This window comes from Lepisosteus oculatus, chromosome 12 (assembly GCF_040954835.1).
Source record: "Lepisosteus oculatus isolate fLepOcu1 chromosome 12, fLepOcu1.hap2, whole genome shotgun sequence".
In the NCBI taxonomy this organism is placed as follows: Eukaryota; Metazoa; Chordata; class Actinopteri; order Semionotiformes; family Lepisosteidae; genus Lepisosteus; species Lepisosteus oculatus.
In genome coordinates, this window is record NC_090707.1 from 6,843,260 (window position 1) to 6,865,703 (window position 22,444).

General features: G+C 41.1%; 6 protein-coding genes across 6 annotated transcripts; all 6 read right to left on the bottom strand.

The window, feature by feature from the left end:
- Positions 1-820: 820 nt before the first annotated feature.
- LOC102694691 (gamma-crystallin M2-like) lies at positions 821-1,969 on the bottom strand. The gene is made up of 3 exons (XM_006636279.3): positions 1,870-1,969; positions 1,446-1,688; positions 821-1,176 (listed from the first exon to the last, which is right to left on the bottom strand). Exons 1-3 carry the CDS (start codon positions 1,876-1,878, stop codon positions 901-903), a joined length of 528 nt encoding a protein of 175 aa, XP_006636342.2. The 5' UTR covers positions 1,879-1,969; the 3' UTR covers positions 821-900.
- A 1,515-nt stretch (positions 1,970-3,484) lies between these two features.
- Positions 3,485-5,169, bottom strand: LOC102697240 (gamma-crystallin M2-like). The gene is made up of 3 exons (XM_006636377.3): positions 5,137-5,169; positions 4,806-5,048; positions 3,485-3,821 (listed from the first exon to the last, which is right to left on the bottom strand). The coding sequence occupies exons 1-3, from the start codon at positions 5,143-5,145 to the stop codon at positions 3,546-3,548; spliced, it is 528 nt and encodes a 175-aa protein (XP_006636440.3). The 5' UTR covers positions 5,146-5,169; the 3' UTR covers positions 3,485-3,545.
- Positions 5,170-8,719: 3,550 nt separating this feature from the next.
- On the bottom strand, positions 8,720-9,618 carry LOC107078745 (gamma-crystallin M2-like). The gene is made up of 3 exons (XM_069196619.1): positions 9,589-9,618; positions 9,254-9,496; positions 8,720-9,066 (listed from the first exon to the last, which is right to left on the bottom strand). Exons 1-3 carry the CDS (start codon positions 9,595-9,597, stop codon positions 8,791-8,793), a joined length of 528 nt encoding a protein of 175 aa, XP_069052720.1. The 5' UTR covers positions 9,598-9,618; the 3' UTR covers positions 8,720-8,790.
- A 2,579-nt stretch (positions 9,619-12,197) lies between these two features.
- Positions 12,198-13,136, bottom strand: LOC138242007 (gamma-crystallin M2-like). Its single transcript, XM_069196621.1, has 3 exons — positions 13,053-13,136; positions 12,715-12,957; positions 12,198-12,527 (listed from the first exon to the last, which is right to left on the bottom strand). The coding sequence occupies exons 1-3, from the start codon at positions 13,059-13,061 to the stop codon at positions 12,252-12,254; spliced, it is 528 nt and encodes a 175-aa protein (XP_069052722.1). The 5' UTR covers positions 13,062-13,136; the 3' UTR covers positions 12,198-12,251.
- Positions 13,137-16,619: 3,483 nt separating this feature from the next.
- Positions 16,620-17,561, bottom strand: LOC138242008 (gamma-crystallin M2-like). Its single transcript, XM_069196624.1, has 3 exons — positions 17,477-17,561; positions 17,137-17,379; positions 16,620-16,949 (listed from the first exon to the last, which is right to left on the bottom strand). Exons 1-3 carry the CDS (start codon positions 17,483-17,485, stop codon positions 16,674-16,676), a joined length of 528 nt encoding a protein of 175 aa, XP_069052725.1. The 5' UTR covers positions 17,486-17,561; the 3' UTR covers positions 16,620-16,673.
- A 3,619-nt stretch (positions 17,562-21,180) lies between these two features.
- On the bottom strand, positions 21,181-22,143 carry LOC138242009 (gamma-crystallin M2-like). The gene is made up of 3 exons (XM_069196626.1): positions 22,058-22,143; positions 21,718-21,960; positions 21,181-21,526 (listed from the first exon to the last, which is right to left on the bottom strand). Exons 1-3 carry the CDS (start codon positions 22,064-22,066, stop codon positions 21,251-21,253), a joined length of 528 nt encoding a protein of 175 aa, XP_069052727.1. The 5' UTR covers positions 22,067-22,143; the 3' UTR covers positions 21,181-21,250.
- Positions 22,144-22,444: the final 301 nt, after the last annotated feature.

The following is a 22,444-nucleotide window of genomic DNA, read 5'->3' on the forward strand; positions in this document are numbered from 1 at the left end:
AAAATAGAAAAAAAACTGTAGCCTCCATTGCAAAAGCATGATACTTACCAATACATTAATGTGTAAGAAGACGTTCTTTGTATCAGCACATTCTTTTGGAGAATGGCCTGCCATCCACTGGTCAGCTGAACCCGAGTCAAAGAGTATCACGCAGGAAAACAGTGATCCTGAACATACACACAGATCTACAGCACAAAAAAGAAAAAAAAACTTTTGGAAAGGCCAAGTCAAAGGCTGGACCTAAACCCCTGTGTTACTGCGAAACCTGAAGTGAGTGAGCGTCACATGCATGGAAACCCTGAAACAGTTCTGAGAGGAAGAATGGTCACAAATCGCTACAAGCCAATGGAAGAAACTGACAGGCAGTTACAGCAAAGGTCTGCTTGAAGTCATTACTGCTAAAGGAGGTGCCACTAGCTACTGAATTAGAGTTCATATACCTATTCAGACAAGGATAGGATAAGGACTATTGAACCATTCAGCTAATGAATGAACTTAACCTTTTTATTCGTGAATGGAGATGTTCTCAAAATCCTCAAGAACTCTAACAAGGTCATTCGAGCAAATTTCTTCAGACTCACATTTCACTTCTTCAGTGGAACACAGATCAGAGGACACAAGTGAGAATTATGGGGCAGAGCAGTTGAAACAGGACAGGATGAACCCCCAGAGGATTTATTTCTTAAGAATTTAATTAACTAAATTAATTAAATCAAAAAAAACAATTGGAAGTTATTGATTGTTTTTCTGGTTATACTGTGTCATGTTTGTTTTTTGGCTGTGCAAGCAAATTCTTAACCATGACTAATAAAATACACAGTTTTGGCATTGTCAGAGAAGAAATTATATTTTATTCTGTTTCCATGTTACACACTTTTATCTGCATTTGTTGTTTTTTGTTCAGTTGAAGTCAGTGATGCGCCGGAAGGAGCCGATCCTGGGGCTCATGCCTCCCCAGTCGCTGAACCTCCTGTACTCTCCGGGCCTCATGAAGTACTGCCTGCCTCTGTAGTTGGGCTGCTCGTAGAAGAGCCAGTAGCCGTCCATCACATTGCAGGAGTGGATGTCTTGGTAACGGAAGCGGTCGTAGACATTGGGACAGTCGTCCATGAACTCCATCATCTGGCCTCCAAATTCAGGGCGCTCGTAGATCCTCACCTTGTAGGAGCCTTGGTACTGGAGAAAAAGACACAGAGTGCTTGATGATGAACAGATGAACAACTACCCTTTAGCTCGGGCTCCTAAACTTCTCAAGAATACTTGATATTCAAATACTGAGTATATATATAAAAGCATATTTAGTAAATACATGTAGTCTATTTACTATATACTGTATAGTAGAGAATTAGTTTTACATTGAATTCAAGCCCTGAACCAGGCCTATACTGTCCATACTTTCCAAGATAATGCAAGACATTAAAGAGCAAATCCTTCGTGCAACTTACGGGAGGAATGATGCGGCAGGACCTGATGCAGTCGTTGAAGCCCATCCAGCGCTGGTAGTCGGGATACTCGCCCCTGCGCAGGAAGTACTGGTAGCCCATGTAGTTGGGGCGCTCGTACGCCATCCAGCAGCCGCTCTCCACTTGAATGGAGTTGCAGCGGCTGAAGTAGGGGTGCAGGTCGGCGCAGTCGCTGCTGCACTCATGGGAGCGCCCCTGGAAGTTCCTGTCCTCGTAGAAGATGATCTGAAAAGGTTGGGTTTTTGTTTGCTTGTTAATAGCCTGGGTGGGCACGATTGTCTATAATGCAAATGATGTTTTAAAGCACAAACTGGAGTTAAATCAGTCTATTAATGGCTTTTCAAGATTCCACATACTGTAAGTAAGCAGAGGCACAAAAGATGCACAACAGACTCAACGGCCTTACCTTCCCCATTGTCCTGTTTTGCTGTATTGCTCTCACTGCATCTCTGATCTGAGATTGAGGCCCCTTTTTATAGTGTGTAGGAAAACTGGGACATTGTTATGCAAAAGAATTAACTTTACATGTCAGCTATTTGAAAAGAATGTACTGCTGCCAAACAACAAAAGATATTAGCGCTCCTTGTCAGCAGAGCGCAGTACCTCTTTGTCTCTTACACAAAGGCCACAGACGATGTCACTTAGTTCACTAATTGATAAGCTGTTTATGTGTACGTTTATTTATTCACATGCTGCCAATCTGGAAAGGTACAGATACTGTAACTGTCTGATTGCTGAAACACATGCATGCAGGGGCGAAGGTAATATTTATTTCAAATATGCAGAAGGAACCAACATGTGAACAGAAGAATCTTGTGTGACAGATGTTCTGAAAAAGTTTTCAAATTTTCCACTTTTCTTGTTCCAGATTTTAAGTTATGAGCTACTCGTCTATCTCAGACATTTAAAAAATGTTTAACTATTCTCGAACCCTTTGTATACCACTGTTCCCATTAAAAAGAGACATATGTTCAAAAACGACCCACCTCAAAGCATTCATTTGCCTCTGTGGTATGTAAAATGGGTTTTAAAGTCAGTGTTTTATGAAGGAGAATCATCAAAATGAAGTGAAGAAGAACTAAGAGACAGGTTAAGATTTTAATTTGCAATTCTGTATCTGGCCTATGAGGTATGTAGGATCATGTAGCATGTACCTTGCGGACACTTTACTAATCAGAAAACCTATTAAGCATTAGCCTCTGAACCTTAAACTTATTACAGTTCTCGTTTCACACTGGACTCTTAGTATCTGTGAACTCAGATCTGTCGCCGGCTGGTTACCCACAAACAGAAACAAACGAAGACAAGTACATCAGACCTATGAGTTTCCCTTTCAGTTGCCTAGAGTTCAGAACGTCCCAAGCTAATGGGAAGCTCTTGTCGCACAGCATCTAGGCACCAATGCTACACATGTAAAATAAAGTATTAATTACCCTGTGCACCACTCTAGAACAACAACATTTTCTTTTCCTCCACTGCTGTGTGTTAGCATTTGAAATACTGATACTTTTAATAACATTTGGAACAGGAAGGAGAAATGTTAGTAATAGAGAGTGTAGTGGCGGCAGCCTCTGTAATTATTCTGTAGTAACAGTGGTAATAGCAAGACTAGTACCAAGTGCGGAAGTTCTGATAGTAAAATTGCAGGAGTTAACATACAATCAATTGCAATACCACTGAAGGAGTATTAGCTACTATGGTAAATCATTTCTATAACACTTGTGATAGCACTACCTGTATAAGTAGCTGTAAGCTGTAGACGTATCTCTCAACAGGACTGTGACTGGATAAACCGGACCAACACAATGCCATGTCAGAACAGGTCAAGTGAGTTTTAATTTAAGATGATTTGTACAAACCTGTATTAGCATCTTCTCCCTGTAGGTATTATGTGACAAGGCTGATGAGTGTGTTGATGAGTGCTAAATAGAAAAGAGGAAAGATGAAGCACTATCTGTTGAAATGTGAAATGTTTTCAATACATTTGAACATTTGTATGATTTAAAAAACACAGAGAAATGTGTAATTAGTCTCTTTTTTATTATCCCATACAACTAGGACACATCAAGGAGTGTTTCGGATTTAACAGAAGTCCATGAGGCGCCGGAAGGAGCCGATCCTGGGGCTCATGCCTCCCCAGTCGCTGAACCTCCTGTACTCTCCGGGCCTCATGAAGTACTGCCTGCCTCTGTAGTTGGGCTGCTCGTAGAACATCCAGTATCCCTCCATCACATTGCAGGAGTGGATGTCATGGTAACGGAAGCGGTCGTACACAGACTCGCAGTCGTCCATGAACTCCATCATCTGGCCCCCGAAGCCTTCTCTCTCGTAGATCCTCATCCTGTAGGAGCCTTGGTACTGTAAAAACAGGAGACATTCTGTGATGTAGTTTGAACTTAAGGATTTCCATTAATATTCTGTGACAAGTTAGTTCATAGTGTAACGACGACGCCCCTGCGTATAACAAGGATCTCAGCCGCCCGGGGTCTCCTTTAGCTCAGCCAGCAAGTTCCGTTTTGCATGACAGCAGGAGTGGCAAGGGTGGAAACTCAAAAAAACGTTACAATAGCAAAAAAGGCAAAGGCTGTCCATGTATGGCTGTATAGGCAAAAAATATCCGGACCATTTATTCTTTGTAACATCACATTATCCTTGAGACAAATGACTCAATATATTCTTAGAAGCACAAACGTAGTGAGCTAAGCTTTTTAAATCAGATTGACTCTTTTTGTTCTATAGCTTGCTGAATAACAGCTTGAATGTATATGTGATCCTATATTTTCTGTAGAATGTTTCATGGCAACAGTGTGACTTGCTCAGTGCATTAGCTGCCTTTGAAGTTCTTGCCGAATATGTCCATTTCTATAACTTTGTTTCTTCTCCTTCTTTTTCAAAGCTCAGAGATAATCACTTTTAATCACTTCAGCACTTGTTGTATGGCTTTATTTTTTTGTATCATATTTTATTGTTAAATTGACTTTTTAATAAATAAACATCTCTTAGTGGATGAAAGGGAAGGTTTTAGTTGTGTTTTAAGTTCAGATTTGGGGGCCAGTGCTCACAAAGACAAATTCATCCAGGATCAGGCTAGAACTTTGCTGAAGCCCCAAAGATTAAATCAAAATTTGTTTTCATCAAAATATCTAACCATAATACCAATCCCATGACTGATAACACTACACAGATAATCAAAACAGGGAGCAAAGGATTTGTTTGGAGACAGCAGGCTCTTCCTTGTAATGTGCAGAACTGTTCATTGTAGTGACTGCTATTCTTTTTTTTATAATATTCAGTAAACCGACAACCTTCTGTCTGTTCTTGGAGTATTATAAAGAAACTTACATGGGGGATCATCCTGCAGGACCTGATGGAGTCGTTGAAGCCCATCCAGCGCTGGTAGTCGGGATACTCGCCCCTGCGCAGGAAGTACTGGTAGCCCATGTAGTTGGGGCGCTCGTACACCATCCAGCAGCCGCTCTCCACTCGGATGGAGTTGCAGCGGCTGAAGTAGGAGTGCAGGTCAGCGCAGTCGCTGCTGCACTCATAGGAGCGCCCCCCGAAGTTCCTGTCCTCGTAGAAGATGATCTGGGAAATAGATAAACAGAAACATATCATTGGTAATGTGCCTTTCTAGTCACATGAGACTAGCGTTTGAAACACAGATGCTCTGTACCTTTCCCATGGTGATGTCTGTGTCAGTGGTCAGTGTCAGTGGTGTGACTCCTGTCCCCTTATATACCCAGCACGAAGAATGTATGAATACTATACATTTCTGTTCAGTCAGCATGTCTGTTATGTTAACTTAAACTGTCCTATTGTTGCTTCTTTTTCTGTGTGAATGCTATTGTATTACGCCAAAGGAGCTAAATTGTAGATTTGCTATTGTGTTGATTAAAAGAGGGTATATTCTCAACCAGGATTGTCCTTTTGTTCTGTGAATTCACACTACGGCTATGGAATTTTCCTTAGTGTGCACGATTGCACCTACTGCACACTGTCTCTGACAACAATGTACTGTAGGATTGTACTACAATCCTATAGGTGTCGAGAAGTCAAGAACCTCTGTACTGTTCATGCATTTTCACACTAACATGTTATATTTATATATAAAGAGCGGAGTGGTAGCACTGTGGCTAAGGATCTGTGCCTGTGGCTGGAAGGTTACCGGTTCAAATCCCATGGTTGGCAGAGGAATCCTACTTTGTTGGGCCCCTGAGCAAGACCCTTCACCCCAACTGCTCCAGGGGTGTTGTACAATGGCTGACCCTGTGCTCTGACCCCAAAACTTCTCTCCCAGTCTGTGTGTCTGTGTCTTATGGAGAGCAAGCTGGGGTATGTGAAAAGATGAATTCCTAATGCAAGAAATTGTGTATGGCTAATAAAGTGATCTTATTTGCTCAATGCATGTTTCATCAGGCCTTGGACATCTTTGCTGTGCAGAAATGATCTACAGTATATGTACAAATCCTTTCTCACTAAATGCTGTACGTGCATAGGGAGAAGAGTTAAAAAAAACAAGTGAGTATTGTAACCAATAGCCCTTGTTGCATTTTTACCAACTAATCATACAGAGTATACAAGGGAATTTTGATCAATAAAAGACCACCAGAGGTCCCATAGTACTGCATTTACTCATTTGTAGCTGAGTAATCCAATACAAAGGTCATGGATCATGTCACCCTGCAGGATGTGTGTTGCGGCACTTTACCATTTTTTACATGTTTACTGTGTGCGTGACGTGACATGGGTCGCACACGCCGCCTTGAGCTGGAGAGGACTTTCAGCTGGCGTTGTCGAGGTCCTTGTAAATCAACCTTTTATCCGTGCTTTTAACTGCTGTGCTCGACCGATGCTGCACATGGCCAGCCATCATTAGCATTGTCAAGGACAGCTGATCACAACCGTGATCAAGGATGTGCAGTTTTAGATACTTTAGGTTGGTTCAGTTTTGTACAAAAAAATCCAGCTTCTGGTTCAGGTTTCATTTTTTAACGTATAGAAATACCAATGCTCTTAGCGGTAAAGATATATATATATATTTTCATAGCCCATAATATTTAAGCAAAGACTCAAATGTTCAGTAAATTTGTATTGCTTTTTATTTGCCTTATGAAGACCATAACATGCTGTAGAGAAAGGATCTTATTTAAAAAAAAAAATGCACAATACTGACCCACTGTTACGCATTCCACACGCGTCTCTGTCCCGTCTCGCATTCCCACGCGCGCCGTGTTTGACAAACGCTCACGCCGGAAGTACCACACCTACATACCACCGTTCAGTCCCGTCCCTAGTTTACTTCCACTCTTTCCTCACTCCCCCGCTCGCTATTGCGGATTCTCCTAGAGCTCTCAAGTGCGCTTTATTTCCTTACTAGCCTTCATTTCTGTATTTGATCTTCTACCCTGCCCCTCGTTTTCGACTTCGTCTTGCGTTTTGGATGGTTGCTCTGTCGTCGTCTTTCCCGCCTGCTTCCTGCTTTACTTTTTGCTTAGTGATCTGGATTGGTGATCTCTCTCTCTCTCTCCTGAGTCTTGCACAGGATCCACACACCCTACCTGCCCACTCTTACACCCACAAATGCTACACACTAACTTCATAATTGAAAATAAAATTAATGTACATCATTAAATAACAAAAGACTGGTCTTGACGTAATGCAGGTGTCTTGTGTTATTTATTTGAAAAAACATGTATGCAGAGGCATCTACATTATCCTCCAAAAACATCTTGCTGAAACGCAATAAAATGAATGCGATTCAAGCAGATTGTGACTGAGACAGGAGGGCTGCTCTGCACAGTTCCATTTTTCTGCCTTCTGTCATTTGTATTTCACAGGTTTTCCCTAGAAACTGAATCCTGTCTGGTTTGTTTTGGTTCCTCCTTAAAAAAAAGTAAATACCTATGCAGTAAATATGTGCTTTTTAATAATAAGTCAGTGGAAAATTTCATAGTTTAAAATACATTAAAGAGTATATTTGCTAATAAATATATCAAGGATTGTTTTAGTCAAAAACAGTATTTTCTGCACACCAGATTATTTTTTGCAAGAATAAAAAAAATAATTTTGTTAGACTAATTTGAAACAGTGCACATTTTGATTATGGTGATTAAAAAAAAAACTTTGAAGGGACAAGGAAAGGTTTATTCCATGCTAAAAAGAAAAGAAAAGAAACAAAGTTTCGACTATGGAGCTTTCTTCGGGTGTCAGTAAAATCAGGCACATCCAATGTCAAAAAGCCTGTCAGTCTATCAGGCTCATGCTCTGCGAGCTGGAGTTTCAGAAGCCTGTCCAAATTTCAAGTTTGCTTGTAGAGACAGCAGTATTGATATTGGAGATTCCATCTATTGTCAGAAACCCACTTGATTAGGGTACAGTTTTTAATCAACCTACACATAGCCTACACAGTAATGGAACGTAGTTGATAAGACTTTACAACTTTGGTCACTCATAATTAGATTTCTATTCAGTCTGCAATGCTTTACTGTCCAATACAATTTAAAAAACACATTTATTCAGGGAGATTGGTGCATATGGACTGTGGTGTTTGTCTTTCTTACAGTATATCTCTTGTGTTTTGACAAAGTTTTTTCTCATCATTCTCATCTGCCTTCAGAGTCTTTCTCTGTCTGCATGCTTAAAATGAGAATGACCATTCTTCTTCCACGAGGGACCCCCTCTGTCTCAGACTTTTACTTAAAATGGAAACTTCGAGTTACCAAAGGAATTTGTTAAAAGAAGTGTTTTACCTCCCAGTGCGGACCTGCCAGTTGCACATGTCTCCGAGTTATGGCTGCATCTCCTGTACTGCTCAGAACATTTAGACGTGCTTCTTTAAAACCTCACCCCCCAACCTCAAAACTATTTAACACATCGTCAGCTCCTCTGTGCCTGAGTAGCATGTAGTAGGTGCTGACTAGCATGTCTCTCCCTGGAGACTCTGAAAACCTGCAGGCGCTTGACAAGTCACGAGAAAAGCTATAGTATTTGCCACACACCTGAAAACTAATCCCAGGCAGCCCATTTTGCCTGAGGAATCTGATTTACAGTCAAGCAGCGAAGGAGGTTTAATGCTTCACTGTTTCAATATTTCCTGAACATCCCAGGTGTCATATCTATTGTCACCAAAAAGCAGCTCAGCTGGTACTCCATTCACTTCACTGTGAAAGAATTCTTTCTATTATGTTAAAAGGAAAAAGAAACGTTACTGTATATAATAAATTAAATTAATAAACTTAGATAGCAGAGACCACTGATGTTTTTGTTTAAAAGGTTTTATTTTTACACCAGAACAGTTTCATTTTCAATTGTGAATGACATGTTCTGATTAACAGAAGTCCATGAGGCGCCGGAAGGAGCCGATCCTGGGGCTCATGCCTCCCCAGTCGCTGAACCTCCTGTACTCTCCGGGCCTCATGAAGTACTGCCTGCCTCTGTAGTTGGGCTGCTCATAGAACATCCAGTATCCCTCCGTCACATTGCAGGAGTGGATGTCATTGTATCGGAAGCGGTCATAGACGTTGGGACAGTCATCCATGAACTCCATCATCTGGCCTCCGAAGCCTTCTCTCTCGTAGATCCTCATCCTGTAGGAGCCTTGGTACTGTGAACACAAGACATTCCTGAACACGGACTGAACTGGAATATAATTAAGATTAAACACCGATTCATTTCAACAACTCCAGTCTGAAGATAACTGATTCACTGTTTCTTGCCAAAATCTATATTTACAACTTCTGAAATATATTAATATGATTGTTTAATTCCTATAAAAATACAAAACAACTTACATGAGGAATGAAACGACAGGACCTGATGCAGTCATTGAAGCCCATCCAGCGCTGGTAGTCGGGATACTCGCCCCTGCGCAGGAAGTACTGGTAGCCCATGTAGTTGGGGCGCTCGTACGCCATCCAGCAGCCGCTCTCCACTCGGATGGAGTTGCAGCGGCTGAAGTAGGAGTGCATGTCAGCGCAGTCGCTGCTGCACTCATAGGAGCGCCCCCCGAAGTTCCTGTCCTCGTAGAAGATGATCTGCAAAACGGCAAAACAAAAACGTTATTGTTTTTTTTTCTATCTACTTTAGGCCTTTGAAAATACAATCTGTAAACACAGAGGCTCTGTACCTTCCCCATGGTGATGGTTAGTGAGCAGATGCTGTCTGTGATCTACACTCCTGCTCCTATTTATACCCAGCAGAAGGACACGTGAATACTGTCCACTTCTGCTTGGTCAGCTGCACTATTGCATTGCTTTAACTCAAACTGGCTTACAATTGCTTTCTGTACAGTGTGAAGTACCATTGTGTAAAATGCACGCTCAGCCAGGTTGCATACATCGCTGTTGTCTTTATTTAACATTCTCATTCTCCATTGTGTCTTTGTTTTATGTATACATCTAGAATTTCTCTTACTGTTCAATATAACCCATTGCCAATAATGCCACAAATACATGCAGCCCGTCCTTCTCAAGGAGTTTGGAAAGTGTTTGTAAAATGCCTGGAAAAGGACTCCTTTCAGAAAGAGGAGAGAATAATTTGTGGCCCTTGTACTGAGGTATTTTTATTACCATCAATTTCTGTACTTCATGTACTTCATGTGTTCCACATGTGGAATGTCTTGTTGGGCCTGAGCAAGCGCTGCCAATCGGTCCCGCAGACACATGCGGGACAGCAGACCTCCCGGCGTTCTTAGGACATGCTTGGGTAGACTTTCCCAGGGGGCGGTTCATTAATTGAGTATTTAAACTATTAGGTCCAGTTTTCTTGAAATACTCCCCTTGCCCTTCACTCAGGGCTCTGTCATTAGCTGTGCTACTGCGTGATTGTTACATCGTAACTTCCTCACACCAGTTTTCTTTTTTCCTCTATAGTTTTGTGCTCAGTTAGTTCTTTGCAGCTCCCGCTCTGCAGCCCCAAGTGTTGGGTGACTTCCGTGTCGTTCTTTGTCTTTTGGGCTGTCTTTGTTCCTTTTGTTGCGGTGTTCCCCACCTTGCTGTTGCCTGAGACTTGCTTGTGCGCTTTCAGTCGGGCTCTGCTTTTTCCACCTTGCCACGTCATTACAGATCTCTTTTCTAACGGGCTTCTTTTTTAGTTTCAATCTCTGCTTTTACACAGAGGCCCAAGCTGCTTCATCAAGGCAACAGAAACATTATTGGAAATCTCTAATGACACTTAAGTCTAAATGTTATAATATCCCTTGCCTCTACACCTGCCTGTTGCATCACGTAACATCTTTGACTCTTTGTCTATTGTGGCTTAAAAACACCTTAAATGGAATAGCCAAATAAATTACTTTTATGAAGGAAACTGTTTAAAGAAATGGATCAGCTTAATTTGCAGAGATTGAATGCAATTTATTCTTAGTTATCAGAACACGTTCGATACACTCTTCATATATTTTGATTAATGTAACGGGAGCCGGTCCAGGCTCCTGTGAAGCGTAGTTCAGGACCCTATGCAGACGGTATAATCCAGAAGTAAGTGGAGAAGGACAACGGGGAGGAGACAACAAGGAACAGGGCAGGTTGACGAACAGGGGAGTGTGATGGTGGTGAACTGGTGCTCGGGGGGGCGTGGCCAAGGCAAACTATTCCAAAGCGTCCAGGGGGGGAATCCGGGTGAAGTCCAAAGTCCAAAACTGGGTGATCCATCCAAGATGAGACAAAACATGGTTAAAAACTGGAACCGGATCCGGTACAGGGGCCAAGCTATTCTTCTTTGTATCGGTACAGGGACAGGGAATAAAAAACAGGGTAACGAGGCCTGGTGCTCCGAGCACCGGACTCAGACGGTCGACATGTCGTGACGAAGCCTATGCCATCAGGGCCTCTCCTGGACCCACTGGTAGGCAGGCTTCCAGGCATCCATCTCCCAGTGCTGAGGCCAGAATAGCTAGAGCACTCGTCTTAAATAAGGAGACAGAACAGGGGGCAGGTGCATATAATCAGCTACAATACCAAAGAGCCGGAGTGCCCTTAAGAGGAGGGATTACGATCGTGACAATTAACAGATTTCCATGGTTCAAGCAATGAGAAGGCGTGATTTGAATAACTGGTTAATTGAGGTAAAGCATCTGGCTGATGAGTATGACAGTGTGTCTAAAAGGAGGGGCCTGACTGAATCCCCTCCCATCTTAATGAGAGATGAGCCAGGGAGCTGCTGCAAGGTTGAAGGGGGTGGGGGGCGGGATTGTGAAAATGAAACACAGGTGTTTCAGCAAGAAGTGTGATATTGAAATGTACAGTAAGTATGTATAAGTAAGTGCTGAAGTATCATGGTGATAAAGACCCCGGTAAGATATGTGTTCGATCTGTGTCCAGCAGAATGTAAGGGTGATTGAACAGAGTGCTTAAGTTTGCCTCACCCCGCTACATATGTGATAGAGAATTGTTTACTTTGAAGATTTTTTTCTGTTTGAGAAGGTGATCTTTTCCAGGAAACGTAGACATCCTCTAAATATAATCTGTATTTAAAATTTAAATTCTGAAAGAAATGGCATTGCTTTACAGTATACTTTTATGCTTACTTGCATTAACCTTGCATGCTTGTATTACCTCAGTAAGTGTGGGTTAACCTGTATTAAAGTTTGCTTATAAAGGCAGTTCTTAGTAAAGCTACCTTGCTGAAAACTGTGAAATTTGTGAATTCCGACAACATGTGAACTTTGAAAGCTTTAAACTTTTCTGTAAAAACAAAATGACCAAATATAACAAAACAAAGGATAATGAGAAAAGGTATATGGATTGTTTTTTATTTCTACATTTTACTTTTTAAAAGACATTTTTCAGTTCAGTTGAAGTCCATGATGCGCCGGAAGGAGCCGATCCTGGGGTTCATGCCTCCCCAGTCGCTGAACCTCCTGTACTCTCCGGGCCTCATGAAGTACTGCCTGCCTCTGTAGTTGGGCTGCTCGTAGAAGAGCCAGTATCCCTCCATCACATTGCAGGAGTGGATGTCATTGTAACGGAAGCGGTCGTAGACATTGGGACAGTCGTCCATGAACTCCATCATCTGGCCTCCGAAGCCTTCTCTCTCGTAGATCCTCATCCTGTAGGAGCCTTGGTACTGTGAACACAAGACATTCCTTAATACAGACTGAACTGGAATATAATTTAGATTAAACACTGATTCATTTCAACAACTCCAGTCTGAAGATAACTGATTCACTGTTTCTTGCCAAAATCTATATTTACAAGTTCTGAAATATATTAATATGATTGTTTAATTCCTATAAAAATACAAAGCAACTTACATGAGGAATGAAACGACAGGACCTGATGCAATCGTTGAAGCCCATCCAGCGCTGGTAGTCGGGATACTCGCCCCTGCGCAGGAAGTACTGGTAGCCCATGTAGTTGGGGCGCTCGTACACCATCCAGCAGCCGCTCTCCACTCGGATGGAGTTGCAGCGGCTGAAGTAGGAGTGCATGTCAGCGCAGTCGCTGCTGCACTCATAGGAGCGCCCCCCGAAGTTCCTGTCCTCGTAGAAGATGATCTGCAAAACGACAAAACATCAGTGTTACTCTACTGTGCTTTTCCAACTACTGTTCATCTCTGAAACTACAATCTGTAAACACAGAGGCTCTTTACCTTCCCCATGGTTCTGGTTGGTGAGCAGATGCTGTCTGTGATCTACACTCCTGCTCCTATTTATACCCAGCAGAAGGGCACGTGAATACTGTCCACTTCTGCTTGGTCAGCTGCACTATTGCATCGCTTTAACTAAAACTGAACTATAGTTGCTTTCTGTTCAGTGTGAAGTACCATTGTGTAATGTCAGCATGCACATAGCTATTGTCTGAATTTAACACTCTCACTCTCCATTGTCTTTTTTATCTGAATACATACAGAATTTCTCGTAGTGCTCAATACAATTCAGTCTCACTAACACCGTAAGTATATGCAGCCTATCCTTTTCATGGATTTTGGAAAGAGGTTAATGTTACAAATTTGCTGTGTGGTCTGAGAACAAACATTTTATTAATTATTCAATAATGGATGAGAATTGATGATGATGTTTCTTTGATTTAAGATGTCCAAACATTAGCTGCATTTAAAATAGTTATAAAATGCCTTGGTCTACTAACAAAAATGACTTGATTGTTGTTACATCACTGTTGAATGGATTAAGGTAAAAGCTCCCAGTACGCAAATGGACAATGCCTACTGGTACTTTTTATATAATGATTCCTATCAGTTCTCACACTCTAGAACATCAACTTACTTCAGTTCTAGGGGCCAGAAATCCACATTTCACCCAGGCACATTCTTGAGGAGCTGTTGGACAGACACCCTTAATCTTGACCAATGATCAATCTTTGGTTTGGTGTTGTTTACATTGTATCAAAGAAGTGTAGTGAAGTGATATGACACCACATGCTTATGAGTGCTGGGCTTAATTTATGGGAATTAATGCTATTAATGAAAGGAGATTATTCAATGGTGTCATTGGAGACATGAATATGTAGTTATCCCGAGCCTGTGTTACCTTTTTCTAATGATGTGTCATGTCTTGGAGGAAGGGGTGACATGGAAAATATTGGATTATTTAGCTACTGTAGGCTGTGTATTGATTTGTGTTCTTCTCCCAAAAAAGAACATTTGATCACATCAAAGATTTGTTCCATCTTATCTCCATTTGCAGAGCATGAGCTAAATATTTTGTTGTTTTTTTTCATTGCCAGATTTAGGGGTAGATGTATAACTCAATCTGATCTTAAAGTTCTTCTGCTCGTATCTGTGAATGGAAAGTATAGTATGCGGTCATACCATGAAGTGTACAACTGAGCATGCAAGGTGCATGGTGGATTTGGAAGTTCTTCACAGTCCTGAGGTGTGCCAGTAAAGACACATATTTTAGCTAAGATTGTTTCTTAATGTCTTTTGGAATTGAAGGTAAAGCATTTATTTTGATTGCTGCTTACCTAATAAAAACAAATAAATACATATATACTGGAAGCAGAAGGCTCAAATTAGTGGAGTGCCACAGGGGCCTGTATGTGGACCTAATTCATATTTTCTAATTCACATTCTGGTTTAGTAATTACAGGTACAGTAGGTCTTGATTTATGCAGCAGATGCATTGCTAAAAATGCAGTTGAAGATCCCTTTAAGAGACAGATTTTTTTAGAAAATCAGAATTCTGCCTGGTTAACAGACTTATTTGTAAAACAATAGACAAGTCCAAAATCACAAAAACAATTTGTTCAGCAGAAGACAGACCCTGAGCAATTGATTTAGCCAACAATCTTTGATTTGCAACAATCTTTGGTCTTTTTACTTTCAGGGAGTCTTTCAAATGTCATTTATGTTAAAGCCTTACAGGTAACATAAAAAAATATTTATTTCTTATTTCGGCTTGTAGCTCACTAATAATTGTAGTATTTGATGTGTTTTTATGTAATGTTAAGGTTGCAGACTTTGGTTTTAGTTTTTAGTAAATAACTTCAAATAAGCAATGTTTTATGTACAAATTCTTTGCATTGAAATTTATTTTTAGGATTTTATCATACAGTCACTTCTGGGTTTTACAGTAGGGCTTGATTTTTAGATTTTCTATGATATAACCATAAGGTAGAGTCTAAGAGGATAAAGATGTTTTCTAGATGTATTTAGTAATTGTGAGATGATGGGAGATGCTATAAGCTGGAAGAACACTGAGAGAAGACTGCCCAGCTGCCTGTTATGCCACACCCCCGGAGGACTTGTCATTCCACCTCACATTCCAGCACGGTTCGCAATTAGCCCATTTACCCCAGCCTATTTAATGCTGCTTCACACTCTCCCCTGTGCTCAGTATTGGGGGTTTTCCTGGCTAGCGCTACTTTCATTTTTGCTATGACTTACCACTTCATTTTTGGCTTCCTGACCCTGGTTTGTTCTTCGACTACGTCTCCTGGTTTTGGTTTTGGTACTTTGGTTATCGTTCTGCTTTCGACTCTTGGCTTCCTCACGGCTTGCGGCTCTGATTCTGGTTTTGTACCTTTGAACCAGCTTGTTCACCTATGGCTTTCGGACCTTGGATTGTTATATCAACTATGTCTCTGGAGATCATTTTGGTTTTTTGGATAGGGACCTCTCTGCTATTACATAACACTGCACGTGTGCCACCCTAGGTTACTCTCTACATCCAGGCTCACAACCGAATAGGAGCAATAAATACACTGTCTCCAACCCTCTGTCAATCTGCCCATTGCTGGCAGTGCCCAAGTGTGTAAAAGAATGAATTAATTCTAAATGACGAAGTGGTACAGTGTATATATAGTAATGTCAAGGCACACTAGGCCAAAACTGTGCACATTGGGACACCGTAAACCTAAAGCACCCTGCATATTATACAAGTCACAGATAAACTAAGAACAGCAAACACTGTTCAAGCAGCAAGAAGAATTAAAAAAAATGTAAAAGCTGCACAAACACCTGGCAGAGGATCACAACATGTAAATGTGCTGTAAAGAAGCACATAAAAGGGGCATTGATGGTTTCTGAAGTAGTGACATTATTATCTTTTCAGTGACATGAGACACTTAGTCCAATCAGCATTATGGTCATTGCCTGCTGAAGCCACCTCACTGCCAGTCAGCTGCGATGATGAAAAATGAGACAGCCATTCTGAGCTGCTTTACTTCAAATGTCCTCAACAGGATCAAGTTCCAAAATAAATTTTAGAGTGAGAAAACCTTTACTCCAGATGGAACTCCATTGGAAAGAGTATGGTGTACATGGTCAACAGGGGTAGATGTGAAATATGATTTATTTTCTACATCTGTGGAACCTATTGGCCATTTCTTTCCTGACAGATGAATGAAAATAAAATGCTGATAATCTTCCTGAAAGTTACGGAGTAGGCCCTGTGTAATATAAACTGAACTTAATATTAATTGGTATTATGCAGGTGTGTTTTGTTCACTATAGAAGTGTTTCTACAACCTACAAGAAAAGTCTGTCTTTCAGCTGTAGCTCAAAACAAGTGTGGATGAAGAAATTGATTTGATCTTACTTTTCAGAAAAAATGAGAAAGGAAATGATGTTTATTACTGAGTCTCTGAGTTTTAATCTTTTGGGAGATAAAATCAAATAGTAGCACATAGTCTAAGGATAATCCATTAAATTTCTCAATGAAACCATATAAAGAATGAATAAATTGCAGAGACTGAATATTTTTTAACAAAAGCTTTTATTCATTCATTAATCATCCTTCACAAGTGTTGACTAATGGAAGTCCATGAGGCGCCGGAAGGAGCCGATCCTGGGACTCATGCCTCCCCAGTCGCTGAACCTCCTGTACTCTCCGGGCCTCATGAAGTACTGCCTGCCTCTGTAGTTGGGCTGCTCGTAGAACATCCAGTATCCCTCCATCACATTGCAGGAGTGGATGTCATGGTAACGGAAGCGGTCATAGACATTGGGACAGTCGTCCATAAACTCCATCATCTGGCCTCCGAAGCCTTCTCTCTCGTAGATCCTCATCCTGTAGGAGCCTTGGTACTGTGAACACAAGACATTCCTGAACACGGACTGAACTGGAATATAATTAAGATTAAACACCGATTCATTTCAACAACTCCAGTCTGAAGATAACTGATTCACTGTTTCTTGCCAAAATCTATATTTACAACTTCTGAAATATATTAATATGATTGTTTAATTCCTATAAAAATACAAAGCAACTTACATGAGGAATGAAACGGCAGGACCTGATGCAGTCGTTGAAGCCCATCCAGCGCTGGTAGTCGGGATACTCGCCCCTGCGCAGGAAGTACTGGTAGCCCATGTAGTTGGGGCGCTCGTACACCATCCAGCAGCCGCTCTCCACTCGGATGGAGTTGCAGCGGCTGAAGTAGGAGTGCAGGTCAGCGCAGTCGCTGCTGCACTCATAGGAGCGCCCCCCGAAGTTCCTGTCCTCGTAGAAGATGATCTGTGAAAAAGAAAGAAACATCAGTGTTACTCTACTGTGCTTTTTCAACTACTGTAGGCCTCTGAAACTACAATCTGTAAACACAGAGTCTCTGTACCTTCCCCATGGTGATGGTTGGTGAGCAGATGCTGTCTGTGATCTACACTCATGCTCCTATTTATACCCAGCAGAAGGGCACGTGAATGCTGTCCACTTCTGCTTGGTCAGCTGCACTATTTCATTGCTTTAACTAAAACTGAACTATAGCTGCTTTCTGTTCATTGTATAGCATACATACATAGTCAAAAGCCTTACATTACTGTTGTCTTTATTTAACATTATCTCTCTCCATTTTCTCTTTATTTTATGAATACACACAGAATTTCTCATTCTGTTCAGTACAATCCCTTGCCAGGAACACTCCAGATACATGCAGCTTGTCCATTTCGTGTAATCTGTAGAGAGTTTGTTACAGATCTTGTTAAGCAAGCCTGGAGCTCAGAAATGGATTTAGGTAAATTCTAACAAATAAACAATTAATTGTCTTGTTACTTAATCTGAGTCAGGTGAAAAGTATTTGACTTTCTGCCCTGCTTTATCCATGCTTCATATAAATGACCTGTCGAGGTTGAAGTGTAAACAGGCCCAGGGAACGATCCCTAGTGGTACTTGAGGTTCTTTGAGCCATTTGACAAACATCTGTGATCTTGACCAATGATCAAACTTGATCAGCCCAAATACCCTTTCCCTTGCAGTATTTCACTCAGATTTCTTCAGATCTTACTTCTAAAAAGGGAATTGATTTCTGACGTATTAAGTTGGAACTGTCTACATTGTATCACAAAAACAAGTGGTGTGAAGCGATACACCATGTTTGTATGTCCTGGGCTTAAGTCATAGCACAGTGTGTTACTAATGGAAAAGAAGGTTATTCAAGAATGTCACATGAGACCTGAAAATTTAGTCTTCTGAGCCCACGATACTTAAATTGCTTTACATTTTGTCCTTTTTTAAAATATAACTCATGGGTTTGAGCAAATTAATTTGTAGCAGATAGAAGGATAGAAGCACTGTTTGTTGCTGAAGTATTAATATTTACATTGAATTGATATGAGACACTTTGTCCAAACATTAATACAGATGGACTGTAAGGAAGTCCAGAGGTCAAAACCTGCAGAGGTCAAACAGCCAGCAGATCAACTGGAGACATGAACTATGAGACAGCCACTCTGAGCAGCTTAACTACAACGGAATATTTCAGTGGAAAAACTGTCAATCAATATCTAACTCTGGTGGAAATTGATTTAATGAGTGGAGTGCCACAGGGACCTATATTAGGACCTAATTTATATCAGTAGTCCTGCTTCTGGTGTAATTATTCTTCTGCCAGATGGAAGGTAGCTCACGATGCATTGAGTAATAAAGGGATTCAAGTGCATAATACAGGTTGGTTTATTGACAGGGAGGTACAAGGAGCAAAAGGGACAATGTAGCTCACAGGATAATCAGGAAGCAGGACCACACCGGAAACAGGAACAGGACTGCACAGATCACCAGGTTAGTAGGAGCTGGACCAGGAACAGAAATGTGACCAAGGAGACCAGGGACTGAGAGCTTGGACAAGCCCAGGCGTAACAGTTAACTAATTATTCAAGTTGGCAGATGATACCCTAAAAGGGATAAGCACCAAAAGCACCTGAAAAGCAGCAGAGGAAATTGCGAAATACATTCAGAAGACTCTCAGCTGTGGGAAAACACCAAACTAAAGACCATTAATGTAGACATGTGAAGACTAAAACATGCAGGTCATAGAAATTATTTCACAGTAGAGGGACATCCAGAAGTGTAGTGACGTAAGAGTTTTAATTTACTGTAACAATCAGAAATGGGAACAAAAAATTGAAGAGTACTTTGACGATTTTTAGGTATCAATCAAACATGATAACTTAAAGTCTCACACACAGATTCTAAATATATAATATACAATTTATTGATATCACACCAAAAGCATGTACAAAACAACAAACATAATTGAACATACAGTATTTGTGAAATGATCTTCTGTGATCTGAAAGCTTCATCATTTGCTCAGTGATTACAGAGATCAGAATTCATAATTTTAGAGTAAAATACATTGACTAAAACATTATAATCTGGCTCGTAGGTGTTATCAGTCTCATATAGTTACATCGAATTCTTATTCTTAGATACAAGCAAATATGCATTTACTAATGCAAGCTGAAAATCAGTGTGTTTAGATTAGTTAAACTATTGAGAGTTATATCGTGAATAAAGAAGTTTTATACTCAAATACCCCCTGGTCAAACATGCTTGATGAGTTTCCTGCTGGAAAGACGAAGCTGGACTAGGTTGGTTCATTGCCAGACTTGGTGTTCGCTTACACGTGCAGGGATTGGCCCAGGTCCGGAGAGAAAAGAGAGAGAGCTTCGCTTAGCATTAGGATGACGACAGCTAGCATTAGCCCTGAGGCAGCTATGCCCAAAGTTAGCATCTTGATAAACTTCAGTCTGTGCACAGCTGTATTCTTGGGTATGGCTGCAAAAGACAGATTGGAGACCCTTTTTCGCCTCGGCCATAGCTTCGTACTTGGTTGGCATGAATGACTCCAGCTCTCTGATTTCGGCAATCAGACGAAATCAACAATGGGTTCACAAACACAAGGTTTCCTCCATTGCAGAAAGGATATCTTTTCCAGAATTCTGCTTTTTTCTGACTCACTCTCAGCCAGGCATCTTGGAGAAAAGTCTTGACTCAAACTTCTTCCAGTCACGTGGTTGGAAAAGTCTGATTGTGTGCTCAGTTGGAAAAAGAAGAGGAGCCGGCGAGTTGATGATGAAAAATGAGCTGAGTGTTTGCTTCTAAGGTGCAACATCACAGCTGGTGATTGGTTGAGGGTGTTGTCCACCCAGGGTGGATCCCTCATTGGTGGATCTTTCTTTGGGTGATGGACAGTGACCTTGGACCTGGAAAAACAGACTACAGACTCACTGGAGCCAATCTGTGCTATGGTTCATTAGAAGGTTCTCATTGGCTACGGCTTTATGATGTGTTTTATCAGAAGGCCCTTTTAGCCACATTCCTCTGTATTTGCAGAGAGTCCCAAGCTGCCTTGTCAAAGCAACATGTTTATTATTAAAAATCTTTCATTTCACATTTGATTCTAAGTGAAATAATTTACCTTTGTGCTACAGAAGGAAACACTGTTTGACACTGAAGTATTCAAGTTCATACCAAATGAAGGGGAGACATTTAGTCCAATCACTAGTATGATGGACTGTAGGAAACTCCCGAGGTCAAGACCTGTTGAAGCTAAAACAAATCTCTTCACTGTGGAGTGGCCAACCATGACTTTCTTCCATGACTGTGAGCTGGAACCTGGAAGTAGGAATTAACCTGGAAGTAGTTCAACATTTGACCAACACTGATCAATGACAAAGTTATGTTCACTGTTTACATTATTAAAAACACTGTGGGTCAATTTCACACTTGTCCTGTCCTTGTAAAATCACCAATATTGCATGGAACCTTTTCCCCATTTCTTTCACAAAGCTTGAATATCATCAAAGTGTTTAGATTAGTTCAACTCAAATTACGGATTGACTATTATGTAGTATACAATGTAATATCTACAGCACCTAATATTAATTTGGCATCATACAGCTGTTTTATTTTGCTACAGAAGTCTTTCTAAAGTGTGAAAGAAAAGACTAGTAACACATTGTCTAACGTACAATCCATAATCCATAATTTCCAAAAGGAAACCAAATAAAGAATGAATAAACGAGATAAAATTGCAGGGACTGAATTTTTTAACAAAAACTTTTATTCTTAGTTATCAGAACACATCTGAATCGTTCTTCACAAGTGTTGACTAATGGAAGTCCATGAGGCGCCGGAAGGAGCCGATCCTGGGGCTCATGCCTCCCCAGTCGCTGAACCTCCTGTACTCTCCGGGCCTCATGAAGTACTGCCTGCCTCTGTAGTTGGGCTGCTCGTAGAACATCCAGTATCCCTCCATCACATTGCAGGAGTGGATGTCATGGTAACGGAAGCGGTCATAGACATTGGGACAGTCGTCCATGAACTCCATCATCTGGCCTCCGAAGCCTTCTCTCTCGTAGATCCTCATCCTGTAAGAGCCTTGGTACTGTGAACACAAGACATTCCTTAATACAGACTGAACTGGAATATCATTTAGATTAAACACTAATTCATTTAAACAGCTCTGGCCTGAAGATGAATGATTCACCGTTTGACTATGCCAAAATCTATATATTCAAGTTTTAAAAATATATCAATCTGATTGTTTAATTCCTATAAAAATACAAAGCAACTTACATGAGGAATGAAACGACAGGACCTGATGCAGTCGTTGAAGCCCATCCAGCGCTGGTAGTCGGGATACTCGCCCCTGCGCAGGAGGTACTGGTAGCCCATGTAGTTGGGGCGCTCGTACGCCATCCAGCAGCCGCTCTCCACTCGGATGGAGTTGCAGCGGCTGAAGTAGGAGTGCAGGTCAGCGCAGTCGCTGCTGCACTCATAGGAGCGCCCCCCGAAGTTCCTGTCCTCGTAGAAGATGATCTGTGAAAAAGAAAGAAACATCAGTGTTACTCTACTGTGCTTTTCCATCTACTGTTCATCTCTGAAACTACAATCTGTAAACACAGAGTCTCTGTACCTTCCCCATGGTGATGGTTGGTGAGCAGATGCTGTCTGTGATCTACACTCATGCTCCTATTTATACCCAGCAGAAGGGCACGTGAATGCTGTCCACTTCTGCTTGGTCAGCTGCACTATTTCATTGCTTTAACTAAAACTGAACTATAGCTGCTTTCTGTTCATTGTATAGCATACATACATAGTCAAAAGCCTTGCATTACTGTTGTCTTTATTTAACATTATCTCTCTCCATTTTCTCTTTATTTTATGAATACACACAGAATTTCTCATTCTGTTCAGTACAATCCCTTGCCAGGAACACTCCAGATACATGCAGCTTGTCCATTTCGTGTAATCTGTAGAGAGTTTGTTACAGATCTTGTTAAGCAAGCCTGGAGCTCAGAAA